At 53.0% G+C, this 26288-nt stretch overlaps 1 protein-coding gene across 3 annotated transcripts; it reads right to left on the bottom strand.

Moving 5' to 3' along the window:
- Positions 1-4: 4 nt before the first annotated feature.
- Csdc2 (cold shock domain containing C2) lies at positions 5-21067 on the bottom strand. Of its 3 annotated transcripts, none has more exons than XM_058574229.1 (4): positions 20777-21067; positions 3300-3598; positions 2194-2316; positions 5-1698 (listed from the first exon to the last, which is right to left on the bottom strand). In XM_058574229.1, exons 2-4 carry the CDS (start codon positions 3473-3475, stop codon positions 1536-1538), a joined length of 462 nt encoding a protein of 153 aa, XP_058430212.1. In that variant the 5' UTR covers positions 3476-3598; positions 20777-21067; the 3' UTR covers positions 5-1535. The 3 variants fall into 3 exon arrangements, with proteins under 3 accessions (XP_058430212.1, XP_046285439.1, XP_046285438.1); XM_046429483.2 differs by lacking the exon at positions 20777-21067 and adding an exon at positions 11484-11618; XM_046429482.2 differs by lacking the exon at positions 20777-21067 and adding an exon at positions 7677-7821.
- Between the last annotated feature and the right edge of the window lie 5221 nt (positions 21068-26288).

Raw genomic sequence — 26288 nt, 5'->3', positions numbered from 1 at the left:
GGTGTAGGTCACAGTCGAGAGTTTATTGCCAGTGTTAGGAAGGATGGGGAGTCCGTGGCTGGGGTCTTGGGAGGACTTCTGACTGGGGCCTGGAGGACCCAAGAATGGGGAGGAGAGCTGCTGCCCACTGCTCCCCAGGGCACCTAGAAAGGGGGTCTGCTTACAGGAGGGAAGCTGGCAGGCAAGGAGTCCTGTACCAACAGGCCCTCAGCCAAGAGGGCCACAGGTCCTCATCCCTCAGGGACAGGCCTTGCCAGAGAAGCCTAGCTCAGAGGGGGTGTCAGGCTGGCCCTGCCCACTGTTGGGGCTGGCCAGCGCCCCCAGCAGCTCTGGACTCCCTGCCTCTGTAGAGTGGGCACCGGGCAGGGGTGAGAAGCAGATGTCCCGCTGATCTCCCACCTGGGTTTTAGGCACCTACACGGCCACTCAGCCAGTTACTGATCCCCTCATCTGGGTATTCGAGCCCCCAGTTTTATTTGCAGAGTGGGTCTCGTAACAGCCACTGTCCTGGCGGGCCCTCCCTTGAGCCTGTGACCCCTTTTATACCACTTTCTGTATGCGCTCTCTAGAAGGAGGTGTGGTGGGCAGGGCCCTGCCTGATGTCTTAGGCCAGGCCACCTCTGACAGACACACAATCTTAGTCCCATAGGGACTCCAAGCCTGGACAGGATGAGGACCACCTTGGCTAGGGGCCTGACAGGGACCTGTGGGAAGGGGTTCTGGCCTGGGTTTGTAAGGCCCATGGTCTCCCAGGCTGAGGGCCATCTTTCGGGGCCTGGCCAGGCCTGGCCTGAGGGGACACGTCAGTCCATCAGCACATCCTCAGCAGCTGTCATGGCTGGGCCCAGGGCTGAGCATCTACAGAGTTTGGGAGTCAGAGTAGAGGGGATGGCTCCATCCAAGCTGAGGAGCTGTGTCCCCACTCCTTGCCTTGAGGGAAGGAGCACAGCCTCAGTGGGCTCAGAGCCACTGCCAGGCCGAGGGGGGCCTGGCCAGTGAAACAAGAACCCCTTTCTGGAGGCTCCTCTCCCCCTGCTGGAGCTAGAGGCTCCCTGAAAGCACTCACCCGCCTGGCTTTTGAGGGAAAGGGGCCAGGCCAGGGCAGAGACCCCAGCCCAGGGCAGGAGGCAGGAGCACAAGCAGGGTCTGCCCAGGACCAGGGCTGGGGCCCAGCAGGGCTGCGGGCAGCAGTGAGGGGAGCAAGCTCTTAAGAGAGGGGTCCCCGAGTCCCTGTGAGCCTGACGCAGGCTCACAGAAGCTCAGTCAACATGTGAACAGCGGACGGGGGGCAGCAGGGTTGGGTGTGTGCTGCAGGGAGGAGGGAGGAGGGGCAGGGCTGGCAGCCTCCCCTCCGTCCGGCTCCTGGCTGGCTCACACAACAGTCACGGGTCACGGGTGGGTAGAGGCACACACTCACGGCCACGAGCACAGACAGACAGATGGACGTGCACACTGAGGCCGCCCGGGGCTGGTCAGCAGCACTGTGGGGGCACAGGGCCCGCTGCTGCCCGCCTTCCCGGTGTGGCTGCTCCTGCCTAGGAGCCCACGACCTGGCCAGACCACGTCTCATGGGGGGTGTGGGGGGCCAGCTGGGTGAGCACCACCTCCACGGCCTGGAACTTCTGGTTCTTGGGTGGGATGGGGCACATCTTGTAGGTCACCTCGTCGCCTTCCACGGGCACATACTCTCCCTCAATGCTGGTAAATAGGAGAGGGGCGTCAGCCCAAGAGCAGGCCCCTCTCCGGATGCCACTGTGGCCTGGGTACAAGGCAGCCTGTCCCCAGCCTAGAGAGGCCAGGGAGCCTGGGCCAATCGCCTAGCAAAGCCTCGTCTCTCTCTCTCTGTGAAACGGGAATCAGACATAGTTCCTTCTCTGGGAGTTGAGGGTGAAAGATCACAGGGTGGGTCTCCGAGATCCTCCATCATGCCTGGCATTAGGGTGAGTGCGGACAGGCCGAGACCCACCTCTCCCCATCATTACCTACCAAAGGCCCTTCCCGGCTGAGGCCCGGGAGCTGGTCCAGCCCCTCAGGTCCCCACAAGGCTGCAACAGGCTCCCAGGGCTCCCGGAGCTCTGAGGGCTCCTTCCACACACCCCCAGCCCCACCCAAGAGGGACACAGACCTTGCCAGCCTAGGGGGAAGCTGGAGAGGCCCCTCTGAGCCAGGAACAAGGAGGTGAAGGGAACTCACTCAGATACATGCACGAAGATGTCCTCCGATCCGTTCTCGGGGGTGATGAAGCCATGGCCCTGCGAGCGTGAGAACTGCTTACAGACGCCCTTGAACACAGGGCCGGCCGAGGCCCGGGCTGTCCTGGGGATAGGGTAGGGGGATTGGAGCTGCGGCCTGGGGAGACCCCTCTGGAACCCCACCCTCCCTGGGCCCTGCCTGTGAAGCTGGCCTCAGGGCTGTGGGAAAACAGAATGCTGCTCATTCAACTTCACATCATTCCCATTTGACACCCCCCCATTTGACTGAGACCCAGAGAGGGAAACTGACTCTCCCAGGGTAGCACAGCAAGAGGGTCTCCTGACTCCTTGCCAGTGCCCCCTGTCTACACAGCACCCTCCCCTCCTTGTTTGGGCTTAAATGGGTTCCTGTTATAAGAATCCTGATGAAGAACGTCCAGCCCGGGCTTGAGTACCTCCCCACGAGGGAACTCGCGCTCCTGAAGCTGCTGTCACCCACGCATTCCTCACTCATTTTCACTTGCCATTTGCTAAGCATCGGCTCTGTGCCCGGACTTGGGTCTGACACAGGACAGTCAACATTGCCACAGAAAACAAACAAGCGGAAAACACCCTTTGGCCAAGCCAAGTCTGTGTCCCTGTGGGTCTCATAACCCCCCACTGCGACCCTCATGGCCTCATCCAGTGACCTGCTCCACAGGGCCAGCCTGCCCACCCCTCCCGAAAGGCAAGCCCCGTGCGGCTCCGCCTTCCCGGACCACCGGAGCCCTTCTTCACCAGGTACACCTTCCCAACCCTGTGAGCATGCCCTCGGCCCTGGGCCTGGGTTCTCCTTGCCCATCCCTGCCAGGCGTCGATGGTGGGGGACAGGGCCCCTAGACTAGGAGCAACTGCGAATGGGGCTCTTGTCTCACTCATCTCTGGGTCCCTGGTCAGGAGCTCAGCACATTTTTGTGGGATGAAGGAATAAACATGGAAGTTACTGGAAGCTCCAAACACAGCTTCTCCGTCCTCAGGTGAGGACAGTGGGTGATAGAGGATGGGAATGGGTGGGGTCAGCCCCGTCCTGAGGGAAGACCAGAGACTGAGCCAGGAGCCAGTACTCACGCTGAATATGTCCTCGTCCGTTTGGTCGGCAGAGGGCTGGGCAGGTCCCGAGAAGGGACTCCGCCCCGTTCCCAGACCCTGCTGCCCTCCCTGTGGAAAGGGAAGGTAGGCCAGACAGGGGACTTGGGGGAGTGGAGTGGGGGCACCACAGGAGGCGACGTGGGCTCCGATGTCATGGTGGGGCCAGCAGGAGAGCCTGGTGGGCTCTGTGGCTTGGGGGCCGGTGAAGGGTTTGGGCGTCCTTGCGGGCAGGGCCCGGCCTGGCCCTGCTCGGTGGCCTTGCCAGCCACAGGCTCCGTCTGCAAGGGAGAGAGGGAGGCATGGGTGAGTACTGCGGGGTACAGCTCTGCATGCTGGGGACAGCTCTGCGCGCTGGGCACGAGGAGGGAGGGCGGTTCCTGCCTGCCACTCCTGCAGCATGGCCTCAGCCTCTCAGGCCTCTCAGCCTCTCTGTCCACCAGGAGGACACAGCGGTCATGTCAGAGTTGGGTGCAGCTCAGGGGTAAACCACACGCTCAGCCTGTGTGGGGCCCTGGGTTCCACCTCAGCACCAAAACAAAAACAAACAAATGCCATGTAAGCCCCAAGTCCTTCAACTTGCAGTCCAGGTTTCTAACCCCAGGGGCTGGGGAGGTGGAATGCAGGGTGGTCAAGATTTGAATTGTGTTTCAAGTTCACAGCTCTAGGTTCAAACCCCAACTGGGTCACCTACAACTTGGTGATCTTAAGCATGACCTCTGCAGACCCACATGGTGGCCAGGGGTACGGGCTCCAGAACTGACAGCACGGGTTTGAATCCACCTACCTGCTCTGGGGCCTTGATCAACACTCTTGACCTTTTGCATCATTTGCTCTAAAATTTGGGTATAGGTTGCTTCTTACTTCATAAAAAGATTACTCTGAGGGTTAAATACATACCTAAAACCGGACCACACTTGCCTAGCAGTGGGACGGTGGGGGGGTGGGGGGGAGGGGGGGAGAGAGGGAGAAGGGGAGAGAGAGAACAAGACCAGTGCACCATGAGCTCTTGGGAATGTGGGCTATTTTTCCTTAGCCCAGTTTCAGCCTCTCAAAATGAGGCTGAAGGGCTGGGGGTGTAGCTTAGTGGAAGAGCGCTTGCCCAGCATGTGTGAAGCCCTAAGCTCCATCTCTAGTACGGCAGCAAAGAAGAGGAAGAAGTAAAACGAGGTCAATAATGTCATGTGAGGATATGGAGGATGAAATGATGAGTGTGGGCCAGTGCCTGGCATCCTGAGAGAGACCCAATGCACCCATATTGTCAATGCAAATTAATAGAAGTCCCCAGTCAACAGCTGGTGCCTAGATGACCTTGAGAAAACCCACCCTATATGTTCCTCTACTGAGGAAAAGGGTCAAGAAGTCCTGGAACCCAACTAAAGCTGCTGAGGAGCCCGGGGAGGGAGAAGCACTTGCCCAGTAGAGCCGGGCGGCCCAGGCCCAGGAGAGCTCTCGAAGGCTCCTTATCAGCTGTTGATCCTGGGTGGCACTTCCATTGGCCTCTGTTTCCTCATCGTCCAGCAGGGCTGATAATGCCTCCTCACCCCCTCTGAGGCTGTGGTGGGTCTTGGCTTCTCAGGAGTTCAGAGTCCAAGGGCAGGAAGACACCACCTAGCAGGGCTCCAGAGCCTAGGAGCCACTGGTCCACCCTGTCACTGCAGTATGTCCCCTGGCTTCTGCCCCAAATCACACAGCAAGTGAGAATTTTCTGGGCCAAGATGGTGAGCTGGCTCTGCATCCCTGGAGGTGGAGGTGGGGAAGAACCCTCCCGCCTCCCATGCTCTCCCCATGCAGCCGGGGAGGGCTGTGGGGCACTCAGCTTGGAGCTTACTCCAGGAGTTAGGGGGCCGGGCTTGGCATTTTCATCCCCATTTTATTTTTCAAATTGATTGATTGCTGCTGCAAATGCATGCTAAGCACGCACTCAACCACCAAGCTATGCCCCAGCTCCTCATCTTTTTTTTGTGTGTGTGTGGTGCTGAGGATTGAACCCATGGCCTTCTGTATGCGAAGCAAGCACTCTACCAACTGAGCTATATCCCCAACCCCATGTTATTGTTATTTTTTGAGACAGGATCTCACTACATATGTGCCCAGGCTGGCCTAGAATGCCTAGGCTCAAGCAGTCCTCCTGCCTGGGTAAAATATACTTTCCCCCCACTTTTTGAAGTGCTGAGGATCAAACCCAGGGCCTCACACATGCTAGGGAAGCACTTTACCACTGAGTCACACCCCAGCTACATGCCCCTTAGAAGAAAAAAGGGCTAGGGATGAAGCCTAGGGATAGGGTGCCTGCCTGGTGCCTGGCATGCATGAGGCTCTGGGTGACATCCCCAGCACCGCAAAAAAACAAACAAAAAAAAAAGAAGTAAGGAGAAAAGTGAAAAAAGAGAGAGAGAAGCAACCACACAAAAACTTTCAGCCAATGGGGCTGGGATGGTGGCTCAGGGGTAGAGCACTTGCCCAGTGCATGTGAGGCACAGGGTTCGATCCTCAGCACCACGTAAACAAAAATAAATAACATAAAGATATTGTGTCCACCTACAACTTAAAAAAAAACAAATTCATTTCATAGCAACTCTATTCAAAAAAGTCAAAAACTAGAAACAACCCAAATGTCCACCAACAGATGAACAAACTGAGGTACAGCCTTATAGAAGGACATCGCTGGGCCGTGAAAAGACCCGAAGTAGCAATTCACACCACACCGCAACACAGGTGAACCCTGAACACAGGTCGCCAGGCGGAAGAAGCCTTTACAAAGCCCACACATTGCATGATTCCATTTATATGCAATGACCAGAAGAGGGGCTGTGGGAGGGGACAGGGCAGAGATTTTTTGTGTGTCTGTTTTGTGGTGCTGTAGATGGAGCCCAAGGCTTCGTGAACACCAGGCAGGCCCTCGACCTTGGAGCCACACCCCAGCCCCAGAATCTCACACTTTAAGCAGGTGGATTGTAAGGCCTATAAATAATATCTCAACAAAACTGTTACCCCCCCAAAAAAAAAAAAAAGACAGGCAGCAAACTTCCCCAAAATGCCCCATCTGGGGAGGCACTAGGTGCCAGGCTTTCCTTGGACAGCCTACCCCACCTGGGCGAAGGCTGGCAGGTGGTGAGGACAGAAGCCCTGCCTCGGGCTCTCTGGGAAGCAGGGCGTCCTGGCCTCCCCACTGCAGTTTTCCCAGGCCTGGAGTTGTGCTTGGCAGTGACAGCCGGTGATGGGAAGTCCTGGGGGGAATGAGGGAGGGGGACAGAGTCCAGCGGTTACCAGGGAGATGCAGGCACTGAGCAGGGGACTGCTGAGCCAACCAGATGCCCATTGCTCCCAGGTCAGCCAAGTGACCACCACTCCAGACTCCACATTAAGCAGGCAGTGGGAAGGGTAAAGCGAGGACAGCCTCCCTGCCTCCTCTCCCAGAATGGGGGCTAGAAGCAGCTGAGACCAGTGGGGGCGGGGACAGAAGAGCCACAGAAGCCCTTTCCCAGGAGAAGGCAGGAGGCATGTCAGGGCATAGCTGCGGGCAGCTTCCACCATGCAGAGAGCCAAGGCCCTACAGCCTGCCCCTCCCACCAGCCTCCTCTCTCTGTCCAAGAAATGGAATTGTGTCTTGAGGATGGACGGGATGGACGGGGTTCGCTCCTCCCAGGCGAGCTGTTTTAGGTTTGGAGGTGCTGTGGGGGCACGTAGGCCCAGCTGGCCTTCCATTCTTACCCTCCTTGGGACTTGCCCACTGCTGGGTCCCTGCCCCTCATACCTTCAGTTTCTTTCTCTCTTTTTGGGGGGCTCTGGGGATTGAACCCAGGTCTGTGCATAGTAGGCAAGCGCTCCACCAACTGGGCTACAGCCCAGCCTCAAGTTTCTTTTTATTCAATTCCTGTTGCAGGCCTCTGACCCCATTTTGCAGACAAGGAAACCGAGGCTCAGAGAGATTCAGTCACTCAGTCAGGGCCACCATGTCTGAGCTGGGACTTAGGCCAGGACGAGCTGACCAGGGGGCCTTACACTGGGGAGTCAGGAGCCCTGTGAGAGGCCCCATGATGCTGTGGACTTGCTGTGTGACCTTGGAGAGGGCTCTGGACTGGGAGGAGCTGCTCAACACCCAGCAGCCTGGGAGGTGAGGGAGACGGGGTGGGGACACAGAGCAAGCCTCCATTCAGACCCTGTCTCCAGAGTGTCACCGTCAAAGAGGGCAGGGGAAATGCTGAAGGGTTTGCTGTCGGAATGCCTCCCACTGTACAGGGCTGTAAGGGACTGATTTCTATTCTGTAACCTTCCACTCGCCCTGAAAGGCTAAATTACAATTGTTTCCATTTTATACATGAGGCAGCTGAGGCTCCGAGAGGTTAAATGACTCACCCACGGTCACACAGGTAAGCAGGCCGGTGACAGAGCCCAGAACTGTCAGATGGAGAGCCAGTGTTCTACCTATGAGGATCAGTTCTGTTCCTGGTTCAGCTGGGTCGAGGCTGGAATTTTCCCAAAAAGAACTTTCCCTGAGAAACTAAAGGCAAAAATAAACTCCCCTAAGAGCAGAGAGACAGAGACTTGCTTCAACTCCAGGAAAGGCCATCCCTAGAGGGATCTGGTGTCTGTCCGGGGGCTTTGGTGTCTGGAATAATTCCCTTCAGAACCAGCTCCTGGCAGCAGGGGGGCTGCCCAGGCTGGATCCGCCTCTGCAGCACTTGCTCAGCGACCCTCCCTTCCCGGTCTCAGTGTCCTCATCAGGACACCTGCTCAGGGCAGAGCCAGGGCGATGTCCCCGTGGGAGGGTATCTCCCAAGCCACAGGCTTTGGTTCTGACCCTCCAGTCAAGTCTTCACTGCCCTGCATGAAAGCCAAACTCCAAGGGACCCCGATCTACCAGTGGGGGGTGCAGGGATACAAAAACAAAACATCAGGCCTATTTGGAGATGACCCAGGTGTGATGCAGTGTCATAGAGCCACGGCACTCTGAATGGTGACTCAGCCCTGGCAGCAGGTGACCATAGGCAGCTGGGGCTCTGCTCTAGTTCTTAACTCCCTCCAAAAGAATGGAGCAGAAATGGTTGCTATGGTCCTTCCCCACCAGGGGAGCTGGGGGAGAGCAAACCCAATGCTGTGTAGACTAGCACATGTGGGACTAGCACATGTCCCTCTCTGGGCTTCAGCTTTATCTCTAGCTACATGAATCATGGCTGTTCCAGATGATTGAAGAAGGTCAGTCCACCTCTCCTCTGAGGTTGTCAAAAATATACATAAGGGGGCTGGGGTTGTGGCTCAGCGGTAGAGCGCTCGTCTCACATGTGCGGGACCCTGGGTTCGATCCTCAGCACCACGTAAAAAAAATAAATGAGTGAAATAAAGGTATTGTGTAAAATAAATAAATACACACACACACACACACACATAAGGGGCAGACCCCAAGGTGACATTTCCTAACCAGTGTGTCCTATATTCCAATTAAAAAATATAAATATATATTTACACATATACCTGTAACTGAAATAAAACGAAGTACCAGGCACCGGGACAAACATGTGGAAGACAGCTCTGCCCTTGGAGAGCCCCAGTTCAGTGTGGAAAATGGGCACATGAGTTTGGCATAGGAAGTCCTGCTACCACCTAATGGCTATAGCCACCTGCCAAGCCTTGCACCCCAATCTACACAAAGACTGCCGTCAGCACACTCGGGATCCAGAGGAGTGAAAGAGGCTCCCTGAAGTCCCACAGCTGGTCAAGAGTACCTTTTCTGCACCCTGGAGATGTCTGGGGGCAAAGTACAGAAAGGCCCTGGGCGGGAGGGGCTGGGGACCAACTGCCCCCAGAGGGGGAGCAGGGGTGTGGAAAAGCTGGGGAGCCAGGACTGGGGTTCTATTTCTGGCATTGCGCTGACTCAGACCTTGACCTTGGGTGAGTCACTCACCAACTCTGCCACACTTAAAAACAATTCCCCCAATAAAAACTTCCCCGCCCCAAGCCCCCATCATGGGGGAGCAGATGGAGAGGAACGGGTGCAGCTGCTTAAAAATAGAAAGGACGGGGAACATGAGGATGGCAATGGAAGGGCTTACTGAATGCTGGGGGCTTTGTCACCCTGTAGGGTGACAACATAACCTTGGGACCACCAGACAGAGCTGAAACTTGTCTGGCTGCTCCCCTCCCCCAGCTTCCCAGACACTCCTTAAAATACCAGTGTCAAAGCTGCTCCTGCAGCTGGAGTTGACCTAATTAAACCTGGTTCCTCCCCCCACAGTGTGTGTGTGTGTGTGTGTGTACACGAGGGTGCTTGTGCCTGGTATGCACAGAGGGCTGCCTCAGCCAATGCTAGTGCTTAATGACTTGAGTGTCCACTTGCCCTGCCCCTGTCTGAGCCCTGGCTGTCTTGGGCCACTATGTTTAAGGCCTTTGGGCTTCTTTGGCAGGGACAGTGTTGGGAACCTTTAGGACCACACCAGGAGAGCACTTCACATCCCAGCTCCGCCTCCGCCTGGCTGTGTGGTCCTAGGCAAGTCACTTTCCCATTCTGAGCCCCCTAGAAAGAGAAACAGACTAATCAAAGTCACACAGAGTGGCTGAGCTTGAATGAAAATCAGTGAGACCCCCAGAGCCTGGAGATGTCCAGTGTGCTCTGTCCCCCATACTCCAGGCCTATCATTTCACTGGCTTTGAGGCAGAGGAAGAGCCCCCCACGTTGCTGGGCAGCATGGACATCGATATCTGAACTGCCCAAGCACCCCTTCACAAGGCTCTGGGTCTTGGCCACCAAGGTTGTGACTAGTGGACGTGACCCGCTCAGTCAAGCTCAGAGCGCCCTCTGCCGGGTGCCGCCCTGAGGGTGTCCTGGACTGATGGATGTCCCCTCTCCACCACCCATCTGTGTGGTTTCTCCAGGGTCCCTACAGGCCCCCTGACCAGCAAGCATCCATGAACATTGTCCAGCCATCTCTTCCAGGCCTGGTGTAAATGTCTGTGGCCCTCCCAGCCCCCTGAGCTTCCAGTTCCTATTTGCACCTTGCACCTTTTATTTATTATTATTTTTAATTTTTTGGAGGTAGGGGCATACAAATCAGAATAGGCAAATAATGAAAGGACTTCAGGGAGATGGTGGGGGGCAAGGCTGGGAAGAGGAAATGTTCAGAATTTGGAGGCCCAGAGGCATCTGTGATGGAGTCAGGTTTGGGAAAAACGCTCCCCCCTCCCCAGGGTAGAAAGCCCCCTCCTGGAGGGCATCAGGCGAGTGGTGCCAGGCTCTCAGAGAGGTTGCCCACCCCCGCCGGGTACACTTCCTCCTCCCCTCCCCCAGGCTGCCACACAGCAGTTCACCCTCTGTATTTATTATTGTTCTCTCTGGTCTCCCTCCTCTGCCAGGGAAGAACCCGCAGGCTGGCAGCCTGGCAGGATCTGCTGCCCCCCACCCCATGGGTGCCAGCCAGCATCGCCCCTGTCTCCACCCAGCCTCCTCATGTCAGGGCCAGGCCACTCAGGGGTCCGCTGCCAGCCAAGGCCACCCTGACTCCCAGCATCCCACAGCAGCAGTGTCCCTGCAGATCCTGGCTTATCACCCTGCCCTGGGGGAGTAGGGCTGTGCCCAGCAAGGGGGAGGCCAGAGGGAGCCCAGCAGGCTGGGGAGAGGCAGGGACGCTCGGTGGGGTGGCTCCAAGGTGAAAATGACAAGGAGCCACCTCTCCAAGCCAATTAACACCGCTATCCCCATCCACATGGGGGAAAATAGAGTCCCGAGGAAACAGCTGCTCCGGGCGCCACAGTCTGCTTGTCCCCGACGGTCCCTCCCAGTCCCAGCCCAGATTCCAGAGGCAGAGACCGGGGGTGCTCCCAGCAGCACTCGCCTTTGGCATCCGCACGGCGCCCTGTGGTTTCCCCGCCACCGGCTCCCTCCCGGGTCCCCAGACCGAGGCCGTGGCTGGGCAGGGATCGGCCGCCTCTGCCTCCGGGGCCACACCGAGCCCCGACAGGCGCATGCCGGCTGGGGAGCCGCTCCGCCTCGGCTTCCCTGGGGGTCCGGCGGAGGGGGGGCGGGAGGGGCGCTGTCGCCGCGGCCCCCGGCCTCCTCCCGCCGCCGAGCCGGGCGGGCGCAGCCCCCTCCCGCCGGTCCCCGCGCCCCCCGCCCTGTCCCCGCCGGAGCCGCCGTTCCCAGCGCAGGTGCCCTCGCCGTCCCGCCCTTACCTCTCCCAGCGCGGGGTCCGGGCGCTCGGCCTCGGGGCGGAGCTGGCGGGGGACGGTCACGCGGCTGTGGCGAGTGCGAGGCGCCGCGGAGCGCGCCGCGGCCCCCCACTCACTCCCGCACGCCTCCCGCTGACGTCAGGGGAGCGGCGGGAGGGGCCGGTGGGAATTTGTATCCCTGCTTAAAGGGACACCCGGCTTTGTCGCCTCCGACCCAGACACCACCTCCCGAGCCAGGCACCGCCGGGGAGTGACTTAGCTGCGTCTCAGCCTAAAGCTTCTTGTTTGGGAAAGTGGCTTTTATGGCTGGGCCACCGTGTAATTTGCCCGGCCCTGTCAGGGCAGCCGCTGAGGAATGCCGGCGAGGAAGAGCTGGGGACCGCGCTGCCGACGCATTCCTGGCAATTAGAGCAAGGGGTGGGGTGCGCGCGAGGCTGCGTCCGGGAGAAGGGAGGCCCGGCAGCGGGGAGGCCCTCTGGGGGCAAGCCAAGTTCCCAGGGACTCCCAGACGTTCCTCTGTCTGGACGCTCCTGCCCTCCATCTGCCCCCACATGGCCCTCCGCTTGTCCCCTGGCTTGACTGTGAGATGCCCTGCCCTGGAGTGAAGAAGGTGGGCAAGTCCGGGGAAGGCGTCTTTTTGGCACACAGCAGGCCCTTGAGATGGTCTATGGAATTGAACTGAAGAGGACCCTAAGGGAGTAAAGAGCTAGCTTCTCCCCACACACACACACACACACACAAACACACACAAACACACACACTGGCAGAGGGGACTGATCCAGTCCAGGCACAGCACCCTGCTGGACAGCTGCCTGCGCCTAAAGGAAGCCCAGGGTCCACATCAGACAAGAGCCAGTTTTGAATTTCAGCCCCACAGTGTGTCCCTGGCCAAACCCCTTATCATTCTGAGTCTCCCCTGAGGATTGTTGGGGCCAAAATGCAACAACATCTGTGAGCCTAGGGCCTGGGTGGAGGAGGCCTCCACAATGGGGCCTCTGCCTCCTCCCCTCCTTTCCCCTCAGCCTTGGCTTGGAAAGAAGTCCTTCCCTGCTGGTATTTAGTACCACTGGGCAGGCGACATTTTCTTTTTTTCTCTAGGTACTGAGGATTGAACGCTGGGGTGCTCAACCACTAAGCTATATCCCCAGCCCTTTCCCTCCCATTTTTTATTCTAAGACAGGGTCTGCAAAAATTAATTAATTAAGAAGGAAGCCAGGTGTGGTGGCACACACCTGTAATCCCAGCTACTCTGGAGGCTGAGGCAGGAGGATTGTAAATTTGAGGCAGCCTGGGCAATTTAGCAGTAATTTGTCTCAAAATCAAATAAAAAGGGCTGGGAAGGTAGCTCAGTGGTAAAGCTCCCCCGAGTCCAATCCCCAGCTCTGCAAAAATAAAGAAATAAATAATATTGGGGCTGGGGATGTGGCTCAAGCGGTAGCGCGCTCGCCTGGCATGTGCGAGGCACTGGGTTCGATCCTCAGCACCACATAAAAATAAAGGTGTTGTGTCCACCGAAAACTGAAAAATAAATATTAAAAAAAAAAAAAGAAAGAAATAATAATAAATAAGAAGGAGGTGGGAGTGGAAAGAGAAACAACTATGAAAATTAAAAGTGGTCTGTCCTACCTGTGAGGTAATGTGTTTCACCTTCACAATCACCCAATAATTTTATTCTTGTCTCATTTTTCTTTTTCTTTCTTTCTTTTTTTTTTGTACTGAAGATTGAACCAGGGGCTGGGGATGTGGCTCAAGCGGTAGCGCGCTCGCCTGGCATGCGTGCGGCCTGGGTTTGATCCTCAGCACCACATACAAACAAAGATGTTGTGTCCGCCAAAAACTGAAAAATAAATATTGAAACTCTCTCTCTCTCTTTAAAAAAAAATGGTCAAACTTAAAAAAAAAAAAGAAGATTGAACCAAGGGGTGCTTTACCACTGAGCAACACCCCCAGCCTTTTTTATTTTATTTTGATACAGGGTCTTCATAAATTGCTGAGGGTCTCACCAAGTTGCACAGGCTGACCTCTAACTTGAGATCCTCCTGCCTCAGCCTCCTGAGTAGCTGGAATTACAGGTGTGTGCCATCAGGCACGACTCAATGATTTACTTTGTCTGTTTTGTTTTGTGATGCTGCTTCTGGTAACAGCTCCGTGAGGCTCGCCTGGATGAGGAGACAGGCTTGGAGCCCTCTTGGGGTCACAGGGCTCCTAGGTGCCTGACAGGAGCCTGGGTCCTGTCCTCTGGACCTGTGACTTCCCAACACACCAGCCTGCCCTTGTGAAGAAGGGCTGGGGCCACAGTGGACACCTGTCCCATCTGCTGGAACTGCCTCCCTGCTGTCACCTGGGAAATCATTCCCCTCTCCATCTGCAGGACCCCTGTCCACGCCTGGCCCATCGAACCAGTGTCAGGACCTGGGCGGGAATGCCGAGGCAGGCTCTCCTCCCAGTCACCTTGACCTTTTGATGGCTGAGCCAGGGGCCAGCAGCCAGGGGTGCCAAGGAGGACTTCTCTAAGCTCCAAGTGACAAGAAGGAGCCAGCCTTGACAGAAACCGGAGACATATTACAGTGGGGAGAGGCCCTGGGGGGTGTGCATGTTGGCACTGCAGAGGAGGAGGCTGGCGTGGCAGGACAAGGGAGGGGAGGGAGAGGAAGGACACAGGCTGGGAGGCCAGGAGGCCATGAAGGCCAGTTCTGAGGAGGCTGAGGCCTGGCTCACTGCAGAGGAGGCCAGGGCCAGGGCTGAGGACCTTAGCCCCTCCCTTGGCATCCAGTTTCTTTCACCGAGGCCCCTCCTGGCTGCCAGCATGGGCGCAGGGCCGCCAGCAGCCGGGTGCAGTGAATGGAGGAGGCTGGGCCTCAGTGAAGTGGTGTGATGATTATCCCCCCGCAGCCGAGGGCACAGCTGTTCATTCAGGAAATGAGCAGCCGGCACCACCCACCCACCCACCAGTCGCTGAGTAACAAAGAAATCGTCTGCTTGAAACCAGGGGCTCCGTGTGGAGGCTATTTTTGTGAAAAGCTGAGAATTCAAAAACTCATCTCCTCAAAAGCCTCCCTCCCTGTGGAGAAGCTGAGAGGTGGCTAGAGCCGAACAGCCCCTGAGTCCTGTTGACTCTATGGGAGTTGAAATTGCCCCTCGTTACCTACCGTCAGCCCACTCACAGGGGCCAGGCCTGAACTAACATAGCCTTGAGGCTACGTAGCTCTTTATAGTACACAGACCCCTAAAACACTGCTGTCACTTGACAGATGACGAGGAAGCGCAGACACAGAGAGGTTAAGACACTTGCTCAGCATCACACAGCTCATATGGAAATGCAAAGGTTCTGGTTTCATTACTCCCTTGCTCTTCCGGCTATGCCACAGTACCTTTGAAGTGTTTTCTCATCCCTGGACATTTGCCTTCTTGACCCTAGAACTTGTCTCCAGCCTGTACTACATTTTTGCCCAACAAATTAGGTGGCCCTTTCTTCCTCCTCCACCAGTGTCTTCTCCAGTCCAACCGCTACTACCAGGTCTCTTTCTTTCAGAGAGCTCATTTGTTCGTGCACACATACGTTCAGCAGATTTCTGTTAATTACCTGCTCTGTGCCAGTTGGTCTAGGCTCTGGGAATCCATCAGTGGACCAAGAAGTTGAGCTCCTTGAGTTCACGAGGGTCACATCTCCTCTAGAGAGAAATGTCTGATCACAAATGATCAAAACCAACCGGGAGAGATGGCAGAATCCGTGGAGCTGAGTCCACCTGCTGAGATGTGGGCTGGGGACCTCTCTAAGGGGCCCTATAACTGAGCCCAAGGGGTGATGGAAGCAGCCTTGTGTAAACCAGGGGCAGAGTGTCTCCTGAAGAGGGGACGGACAGGCAGGTGCCCAGGCGGGGAGCATCTGCACACTCAAGTAACTTAAGGCTGCAGACGTGGTCAGAGCCTGGAGTAGGAGCGGGGCAAGGCCACCCTCTGGGGGACTCGGGCTTGGCGAGAGGGCTACTTTTCATCTGAACGGAGGGGAAGGTGAGCCTTGTTCCTGCCTCCGGATAACACAACTGGCACCCGACAGGGCCCCTCTAAATGACTGGGGTGCTCATGTCTAGGGTACTGATCAACGTAGGCAGGAAGGTTGGGGAGTCTGGCTGGTGGGAGACCCTCCTTTGGCAGCTGGTGCTAGGATTCCTTCGGGGTCAAAGAGGAGCTCTCTGGGATGCAGCAGGGGGGACCCTGGCCCTCAGCTGGCCTCCCAGCTCCCTGTCCTGAGCTCCTGGGCTGGCAGCCAGTCTGACCCCAGAGCCGGGCTGGCTGTGAACCAAACCTAAGGCAAGCGTCTGTCCCTGCGTGCACTCTGGGCGGCGGCCTCCACAAGGACAAGGGCTCACCTCCAGCCTCACCTTATGGACAAGGCCTTCCAGGATGCTCTGGCCAGGGCAGCAGCCCTGGTCACCATCACGTTACCTTCAGGACCTTTCTCAAGAGTGGTGTGAGGGAGGCTCTTGTATGTTTGTGCCCCTCGTCTGTCCCCGCACTACAGCCAGGGCTCATACCCCGTGGCCCCCGCCTAACGCTGGGGGACCTTGAACTTTAATTCCAGCTCATTGCAGAGCAGAGAACCATGTCCTGGGCACACTCTGCTTGGGCCCTTCCTTGATCTCTCCAGGTGGCACTGAAGCTGCACCTTTGCCTCCGTGCAGGGACATTTTGAAAATGCCCAAAGAAGCTGGGTGCAGTGGCACTTGCCTGTGGTACCAGCTACTTGGGAGGCTGTGGTGAGACCAGCCTGGGTGACACAGTGGGACCCCGTAACAAATTAAAAAAAAAACAAAACAAAACAGGGCCCAGCCAGGCGCAGTGGCCCACACCTGTAATCCCAGTGGCTCTGGAGGCTGAGACAGGAGGATCAAAAGTTCAAAGCCAGCCTCAGCAATGGCGAGGAGCTAAACAACTTAGTGAGACCCTGTCTCTAAATAAAATATGAAATAGGGCTTGGGATGTGGCTCGGTGGTTGAGTGCCCACTTTTTTTTTGTACCTGGTACAAAAAAAAAAAAAAGGGTCCAAATGAGAAGAGTTCCCAAGTGTATTCAGACAGACTGTCCAGAGCTCAGCCCAGCTCTACAGAGCCTCCATTCCTGCTCTCCTGGAAAGTTTTGTTTTATCTGGATTCAATCCAGGGTTGCTTTATCATTGAGCCATGTCCCCAGCCCTTTTTATTTATTTATTTATTTATTTATTTTTGACACAGGTTCTCATGAAGTTGCTGAGGCTGGCTTTGAACTGTGATCCTCCTGCCTCGGCCTCCAGAGCCACTGTGATTACAGGCATGTGCCACACTCCTGGCTTTGCCTGGAAAAATTTTGAGAACATCTGGGCCCATGCCTAGTGAGTTTCCACATGATCAGCAAGAATGCTTTTCTCTCCAGGTGCAGTGGCACATACCTGTAATCCCAGTGAGGGGCTGAGGCAAGAGGATCATGAGTTCAAAGCCACCCTCAGCAACTTAGCAAGCCATTTAAACAATTCTGTCTATAAAGGGATGGGGATGTGGCTCAGTGGTTAAACCCCTCTGGGTTCAACTCCCAGTACCAAAAAAAAAAAAAAAAAGACTATTTTCTCTTTGCCTTGTCTGCTAAAAGGCTCCTACCCCTGGCAGTTCTGCAGGGCTAGGCCTGGCTGAGGGCTACTCTGCTCTTTTCCTCCCTCATCCATTTGATCATCCGGAAAATCTTTGCCCGGGTTTGATGTGTGCCTGGTACTTTTCTAGGTGCTAGAAAATGAACAGTGAAGAGAACAGACACCATCCCTGTGGAGCTGACAGTCAAGCAGGGGGAGGGAGGCCAGAACACAACCTAACAATTACTCTGTGTCACACCAGAGGCAATAAACGCTTAGGAAGGAGGGCAGCGGTGGGGATGGGGGTGGGAGGTGCAGGGGTGGGAGGCTGGTGAGTCTGGTACCCAGGGGCCAGAGGAAGCCTCAGCAAGGTGACATTACAGCCGGGAGCTGGAAGAGGTAAGCAAGGAAAGCATGAGGGTGGGAGTGGACCAGGAGCAGGGCAGGGCCAGCACAAGCCAGACTGGGGCATGTGGCTGGAGGGGTAATGGCAGGGGCACCCTCAGAGCTACTCTAAGGCCCTGGCTCTTCACCTCAGTAAGATGGGGCACTGCAGGGGCTGGAGAGAAACAGAGAGATCTTTCCTTTTCTCTCCAGCAGTGCTGCAGACTGGACCCCAGACCTTGTGTGTGCTAAGCCATGTTCTACCACTGAGCTTCCTCCCAGCCCGGGAGTGAGGATTCTGGACTCCCGTCCACAGCATCTGCTCTGCCTTCTGTGTTGGGTATGGGCTGGAGCAAGGAGGACCACTCAAGGGCAGCTTTGATGTCCGAGGTGAGGGCTGAGGGCAGCTTTCCCCAGAGTGGCAGCGGAGGTGTGGAGGGTTAGAGTCTATGGGGAGGCAGCAGCTACAGGATTTGCTCCGTTTTCCTGTGGGGTGTGGGACAGGTTCTCACCTGAGCAGCTGGAAGAATGGAGAAATCATCCTCCAAAATGGGGAAGGCTGACGGGAGCACGTTTGTTGGAGGGACAACCAGGAGTTCCCTTTGGGCCCGGGTTAAGCTTGGGCTCACAGGCAGGCTGTGGTGCAGGAGTCTGGTGCTCTGGAGACTCTGGGCTGCAGGGGCCACAGGAAGCCACCAGCCAGGGATGCTGCGAAAAGCCGCCAGGCCCCCTGGCATGGGGTGCCAACATTAGGTAGGGCGAGGGGCTAATGAGGGGAGGGGGACCCAGGTGAACCCCACACAAGAGGGGTTTTGCTTTTGCTTTGTGTTTTGCACTGCGGGAGATGGAACTGGGCCTCGAGCATTAGGCAAGCGCCTGCCACTCAGCTTTGAAAAGGTGTTTGAAGAAGGGGGGCGGCAGCTGGGACAGATGTTGCCCTTGGGGACCTGGAACCGATGGATTGGGCAACACAGAGACCTTCAGGAACACGAGGAAGCAGTGTGAGCGGAGTGGTGCCCTGGAGCAGGCCGAAGAGAGAACCAGGCAGGGGAGCTGGACCAGCGAGCACTTTGCACTCTTTTGAGCTGTTTTTCTGGCAAAAGTAGTAGAAAAAACGGGGCAGTAGCTGGAGGGAAAGGGGCCAAGGGAAGCTTTTTTATTTTTTAGTTGTTTATGGACTTTATTTATTTTTATGTGGTGCTGAGAATCGAACCCAGTGCCTCACACATGCTAGGCAAGCGCTCTACCACTGAGCCACAACCCCAGCCCCAAGGGAGCCTTTTTTTTAAGAAGAAAAAAACTTCATCATTTTTAATCTACATTTTATTCACTTGTGATCATGTCACATATTCCTCAGATGGGGGTCCAAGGATGTCCCCCAAAAGGAAGAAGGGGATCTCAAGATGGCCCTGGAAGATTCTTGACTTACACTTCAGGAAGAAATTTCAGAACGTGTCCAAACAACAAAGAAAGATTTGTTCAGGCCACCGAGGATCAGAGCAGATACACTCTAAGGAGAAGGAGGGTGGTGCTTGAGGGGGATGTGCTTTGGGGTTCCAGGCTCATCTTTAAAAGTGAACAGGAAGAGCTAGAGTTGTGGCTCAGTGGCAGAGTGCCTGCCTAGCATGTGTGAGGCACTGGGTTTGATTCTCAGCACCACATAAAAATAAATAAAATAAAGGTCCATTGACAACTAAAAAAATATTTAAAAAAAAAAAAAATCGAACAGGAGAACCAGGTGTAGTGGCACACACCTGTGATCCCAGTGGCGAGGCCCTAAGCAATTCAGCAAAACCCTGTTTCAAATAAAATATAACAAAGGGCTGGGGATGTGGCTCAGTGGTTAAGAGCCCCTGGGTTCAAGCCCCTGGGTTTAATTCCTGATACAAAAAAAAAAAAATGAATAGGAGAAGTCCATGGAGGTGACCTTAGTCTTGTCAGCTCAGATTTCTTAAGGATGGGGCACAAGGCCTGTCATGTGATCTGGACTTCTAGGATGTCTAGGTTGACATCATCCAGTCCATAGGTAACATGGAATATACTCATATCATTATTCTCCAACAATATTTCCCCTTGGGTTTGTTTATTTATTTATTTATTAAATATGTTCTTAATCGTTGGTGGACCTTTATTGTATTCATTTATTCATAAGCCATGCTGAGAATCAAATCCAGTACTTCACACATGCTAGGCAAGTGCTCTGCCACTAGGCCACAACCCCAGCCCCCCCTTGGGGTTATTAAGTCTGAAAAAAAAATATGTTCTGTAAGGTAGCAATGAATCATCTGGGCTCATAATACTCTTAAGATTTATAGGCCTTTTAGGAATTTATGTCTACAGGAAAACAGGCGTGGGAAATAAAGGTGAGGATGTTCACGGAGCTTCTTAGGCTTAAAGTTACAAGTTTCCAAGCCGGGCCTGATGGCACACGCCTGTAAACCCAATGGCTTGGGAGGCTGAGGCAGGAGGATCCTGGGTTCAAAGCCAGCCTCAGCAAAAGCAAGGTGCTAAGCAACTCAGTGAGCCCCTGTCTCTAAACACAGAAGAGGCTGGGGGTGTGTGGCTCAGTGGCTGAGTGCCCCTGAGTTCAATCCCTAGTACCAAAAAGAAGAAGAAGGAAGAGGAGGAGGAGGAAAACAAACAAACACACAAAAAAATAAAAAATAAAAAAGGGATGGAGATATGTCTCAGTGACAAAGTGCTCTGGGTTCAATCCCCATTACAAAAAATAATAATAATAATAAAAGTTTTTAGTCTGCATCCTGTCTTCTCAAGGACTTAGGAGGCTGAGGCAGTAGGATCGCAAATTCAAGGCCAGCCTGGGTAATTCACTGAGACCCTGTCTCCAAAAAAAAAAAAAACAGTGGGGGCTGTGGATGTGGCTCAGTGTGTAAAGCCCTGGCTTCAATCCCTGGTACTCGCCCCCACATACAAATAAATAAATAAAAATGATAAAGCTCTAGTTTCTTTTCCCTTCCCTGTGAACCTTCCTTCTAGCTGTCCTTATTTCTTTGATCCTACCTCATTCCCATGAGCCCAAACACCAAAGCTTTCAAAGGGCATTTGGTAGAAAATTGTCCCTTCTACCCCACCCTCATTCCCACCCCTTAGCCACCGGAGACACCAATGTCACCAGTTTCTTTCATATCATATCCTTTCAGAGCTATTTTGTGCATAAACCAACATAAATATTATCTTCCTCCCCTTTTGACACACAGGGTGTGGCTCCGTGGTAGAGCACGGGCCTAGCGTGTGCCCGGCCCTGGGGGCTCCGTCCCCGGGTGACGGTGACGGCCCACCGCCTGCTCCGTACCTCGCAGTTTGGCTTTCACAACATCCCAAAGGTCCTTCTGTATCAGGACACAGAGGGCATTTCGCCCTTTTCCACGGCTTCGTGGTTTTCTGTCATTTGACACATACGACGCTTCTCTTAGCAGCCCTCCACGGAAGGTCAGTCCTTTGAGATCCGCTCTGTTATCATCCCCGTTCTTCAGAGAGGCGACAGGGCCCGGAGAGGTCCCTGGGCTCCCGCGGTGCTCAGCTCGTGCGTGCGCGGTGGCGTGGGAGCGCCCTGCCCTTTGCCGCTGCACCCGACTGTCCCTCTGCCTTGATTAGTTCCGAACCCAGTTTCTCCCTCACTCCTTTACCCATAGCAATTATTTGGTTTTTCTTTTGTCCATTCAAATAGCACGTATTTACAAGCCCTGGCCATGGGCCAGGCCCAGAGGACAGGGAGGGACAGGATAGAGAAGCCTTTTGCTGCCATGGAGCTTGCAGACCGAGGCGTTGGTGTGTTTTGAAAGCTACCTCGAATCTGCCACGGAGCGACGTGGAGAATTAATAAAGAGGCCCGGAACCTCGTTCTTACTAATGAGTAAACCATCGTGCCAACAAATCATTGTGGCGATCCTGCGAGCTGAATGCCACAAAAGCGGGAATCCAAAGCTCAGTGTGGCCTCCACCCCCAGCCTGGCCCTCCTCCAGTTTCCCATCCAGCCGCTGGCTAAAGTCCTCAGGCCTTGTTTCCTCCCCTCTGTCTCCCAAGTCCTCCATCCATCCCACCGCTGAAGACCTCTGGACTCTGCCCAACCAAGCTCTCCCTGGCTACCAGCCTTGCTCCGTCTTCTCTTGCTGGGGCCACATTCTCTCTTCTCCCTGCTCTTCCCGCCTCCAGCGCTTTCCCATCCACTGCCCACCCAGCTGAAGTGTCACTGTTTGAACCTGCTAAGGCTTCTCTGCCTCCCTCAGGCAATGTCTTGGTAGCACAGCTGCAAGTTAGGATCCTTCGTGGACTCTGGAGTCCGAGTCCCAGCTCTGCCTCTCATTATCTGTGCAACCTTGAATGACCTACTTAACCTCTCTTTGCCTTAGATAAGCAAAAGGAGATCATAAGTGAGAATGGTATAAACGAGATGATGATGATAGCTCCTACCTTAAAAAAAAAAACACAACTTTTTAATCAGACAAATTAAGAGTGAAGGAGTTGTAGTCATGAAACAAACACTGACAGCTGCTTTTATCCTTAGAACCTTGATCTTAAGCTTTCAAAATGAACTTAAATAGGCATTTTAAATTTATTTTCTTTAAAACTTGGTCTTCTCTTTTAATTATTATTTTCTTTATAAAATAAGGTGAAACAGATTTGAATTTTCTGCATAGTCCTTAGAAAGATACTTTGATGCTAATTAAAAGCTATCGATCATAACGAATACATAAAAGCTACAAAAATATTTGTTGGGAATTAAACACATATAACTGCTGGACAGTGCTAAATGTTGAGATGAAGCATAAAAGGTGATGGCTGCAACGCTTACATAGTTGGGAGACGGGTGACATTTCCTGAGTTATATATTTTGGGGTGCAGAATTAGAATCAGATTGTTCTTTGTTCACAGAGCTGCAGTTACTGGACTTCTGTTGCTCAGGATTGGCTTGTTGGTCAGGAGTCCATGCTTCATTGTCCATTCCTGGCTCCAGCACCTCAGGTGCTTCTGCTTCCTCTTCTCCACCTAGTTCTACATTGTCTTCCTCAGAACCATTAGGGTTTTTCCAAGCTGAAGGGTTTCCATAGTTCTCTGGGTCTCTGAGACCCCTGACTCAATTCTACTATTAAGCTGCACTTCTACTGATATAGTAGCTCCTACCTTATTCAGCTGCAAGAAAAATAACAGTATAGACAGTCCCTGACTTACGATGGTTTGATTTATGATTTTCCAATTTAAGATGATGCAAAAGTGTACTGATGCAACATTCTGTTTTTCACTTCCAGTACAGTATTCAATAAACCACCCGAGAGCTGGGCATGGTGACGCTTGCCTGTAATCCCAGCTACTCGGGAGGCTGAAGCAGGAGGATCACTTTGAGCCTAGGAATTGGAAATTAGCTTAGGTAACATAGTGAGACTCTGTCTCAAAAATAGCCAGGTGTGGTGGCGCAAGCCTATAATCCCAGCAGCTCCAGAGGCTGAGGCAAGAGGATTGTGAGGTCAAAGCCAGCCTTAGCAACTTAGCAAGAGCCTAAGCAACTCAGTGAGACCCTGTCTCTAAATGAAATACAAAAAAGGGCTGGGGATGTGCCTGAGTGGTTGAGTGTCCCTGAGTTCAATCCTCAGTATCAATCAATCAATAAATAATAAATAAATAGGGCTGGGGATGTAACTCAGGGTTAGGGTGCTTACTTTCCATACACAAGGCCCTGGGATGATTACTCATACCATACACACAGAAAAAGGGAAGAAAATAATAAACAAACAAACAAACAAATAAATAAGGAGTATGACTCAGTGGTAGAGCATTTGCCTAGCATATGCAGGGCCTTGGGTTCTATCCCCAGGACTACAAAAATTAAAAATGAATAAATAAATAAAATGACACATTCAGTACTTTATTATGAAACAGGCTTTACATTAGATAATTTGCCCAACTGTGGGCTAACATAAGTGTTCTAAGAACATTTAAGGTAGGTGAGGTGGCTGGGCATGGTGGTATACACCTATAATCCCAGCAGCTGCAGAGGCTGAGGCAGGAGGATCATAAATTCAAAGCCAGCTTCATCACTTAGTGAGGCTCTCAGGAACTTAGTGAGACCCTGTCTCAAAACAAAACATAAAAAGGGCTGGGGATGTGATGGAGCTCAGTGGTTAAGCATCCCTGGATTCAAGCCCTGGTACCAAAAAAAAAAAAAAAAGTAGGCTAGGCTATCTAAGCCATGATGGATGTTCAGCAGGCCAGATGTATTACATGCATTTTTTAAAAAAATATTTTTTAGTTGTTAATGGACCTTTATTTTGTTTATTTAAATGTGGTGCTGAGAATCGAACCCAGTGCCTGACACATGCTAGGCAAGCATTCTGCCACTGAGCCACAATCCCAGCTCTTTTTTTTTTAATATTTATTTTTTAGTTGTATTTGAACACAATACCTTTATTTATTTATTTATTTTTATGTGGGGCTGAGGATCAAACCCAGGGCCTCGCACATGCTAGGTGGGCGCTCTACCACTGAGCCACAACCCCAGGCCCTTACATGCATTTTAATTTATTATATTTTCAACTTACATTGAGTTTATCAGGATGTACCCCCAGGGTAAGTCAAGGAGCATCTGTACACGTACAGTTTTTAAGCAGTGCCTGACAGCCAGGTGTGGCAGCACACACCTGTAATCCCAGCAACTCTAGGGTAAGGCAGGAGGATCACAAGATCTAGACCAGCATGATCCTCAAAATAAGAAAGTGCCAGGAGTGTAGCTCAGTGGTAGAGCACCTCTTCCTTCTCCTCTTTGTCTTTTATTTTTTAGTTTATTTTTATTTATTTATTTGGTGGTGCTGGGGATTGAACCCAGGGCCTTTGTGCATGTGAGGCAAGTGCTCTACCAACTGAGATATACCCCCAGCCCCTATTTTTTTTTTTATACTGGGAATTGAATCCAGAGTGCTTAACCACTGAGGACATCCCCACCCTTCTTATTTTTGAGACAGGGTCTTGCTAGTTTCCTCAGGACCTCACTAAATTGCTGAGGCTGCCTTTGAACTTTTTTTTTCAGGGGTAGAGTTACCAAGGATTGAACTCAGTGGCACTCAACCACTGAGTCACATCCCCAGCCCTATTTTGTATTTTATTTAGAGACAGGGTCTCACTGAGTTGCTTAGCACCTTATCCTTGCTGAGGATGGCTGGTTTTAAACTTTTGATCCTCCTGCCACAGCCTCCCTAGCCACTGGGATTACAGGCATGCACTACTACATCCTGATTCTTCTTCTTATTTTGGTGCTAGGCATTGAACCAGGGTCTTGCAAATGCTAAGCATGCACTCTACCACTGAACTACATCCCTAGTTCTAAAATACTTTTGATTACCTGGGATAACAAACCCTGCCCCCAAACCCAACCACTCTGAGCTGAAGCTGGGCCCAGGCCCCTGCTTTTCCTCCTGTTTGGACTTTCATCAACTGGGCAGGATGGTAGGATGAATAGGTGAGTGAATAAATGAGAGAGGCATTACATTTGGGTTCTGTTGGGAGACTAGGAGCTTTCCAGGTAAAGAAGAGGTAATTGAGGGCTGGGGATGTAGCTCAGTGGCAGAGCATTTACATAGTATGATTAAGGTCCAGGCTCCAATCTCCAGTTCAAAAAAAAAAAAGTAGTGATTGAGGCTGGAGATGGGTTGCTTCATCAATGGCAATGGAGGTTCCCTATTCCTTGAGTTCAGAGGGAGATGATGCTAAAGAGGAATGCTGGGTTCATTAGAATGCTTTTTTGGGGGATGTACTGGGGATTGAACCTAGGGGCACATTACCACTGAGCTAATTCCCCAGCTCTTTTTATTTTGAGACAGGGCCCTGCTAAGTTGCTTAGGTCCTCAATAAGTTGCTGAGGCTGGTTTTGAACTTGAGATCCTCCTGTTTCAGCCTCCTGAATCATTGCAATTAGAGGCATGTACCACCCACCAGCTAGTTCCATATCTGTGTGGGAAAGAGATTCCTGGTGGGAAGGCTTTTGTGATAGTGTGGCAATTATTTGCAGAAAAGACTGAGGTCAGAGTGGGGTGTGTTCTAAGTTCCAGAAATGAGAAGGCCTGAACCAAAGCAGTGGCAGTGAGAAAGAAATAAAGAAGCAGCATATGAGATATCTGAGAGAAAGAATTAATATTAATCTACGTACTTTATTGAGTGCCTCCTAGGAATTATGTTAAGGGATTGTGGAAATAAAAAGAACCGAAATAGCATTTATTCTTGTCTTCAAGTAGCTCAAATCCTAGTAGAAGCAGACCAACCTACAAACAAAATATAGATGTAGTGAAAGCCACATTCAGTAGCACTGCAGCCAGTCTCATTGAGAGATCTCTATGCTTGGGAAATCAGCAAATTCATTGATGGAAATTGCCTTTTCAAGTATTCCCAAAGATACATTTTTTAATATTTATTTTTTAGTTATAGGTGGACACAATATCTTTATTTTATTTTTATGTGGTACTAAGGATCGAACCCAGAGCCTCACACATACAGCGCTCTACCTTTGAGCCCCAACCCCAACCCCAGCCCTCCAAAGACCAATTTTGTACTCGGGTTTGAGCCCAGGGAAACTCTGCCATTGAGGCATATCCCCAGCCCTTTTTAGTTTTTATATTGAAAGAGAGTTTTGCTAAGTTGCCCAAGGTGCCCTCAAACTCACCATCTCCCACCTCAGCTTCCTGAGTTGTGGTGCTGGAGGTTGAACCCAGGGCCTTGTGCGTGTGAGGCAAGCACTCTTTCCATGAGCTATATCCTCAGCCCTGGACTTATTCTTAATTCAATGGAATGTTACTGAGGTGGGTTTTTTTTTTATGTGTGT

This window comes from Marmota monax, unplaced genomic scaffold, assembly GCF_021218885.2.
Source record: "Marmota monax isolate L192 unplaced genomic scaffold, Marmota_monax_Labrador192_F-V1.1 WCK01_AAM20220418_F8-fsc00051, whole genome shotgun sequence".
Taxonomy (NCBI): domain Eukaryota; kingdom Metazoa; phylum Chordata; class Mammalia; order Rodentia; family Sciuridae; genus Marmota; species Marmota monax.
This window is presented reverse-complemented; position numbering and strand designations above follow the sequence as displayed.

Excerpts from the sequence above, each read along its gene's own strand:
- Csdc2 (XM_058574229.1), bottom strand. The coding sequence starts at position 3,475 with ATGACATCGGAGCCCACGTCGCCTCCTGTGGTGCCCCCACTCCACTCC. Across the intron at positions 2,317-3,299 it reads CGGACGAGGACATATTCAGC|GACAGCCCGGGCCTCGGCCG; the intron begins GTGAGTACTGGC and ends CCCTATCCCCAG. Across the intron at positions 1,699-2,193 it reads ATCTTCGTGCATGTATCTGA|CATTGAGGGAGAGTATGTGC; the intron begins GTGAGTTCCCTT and ends CCTATTTACCAG.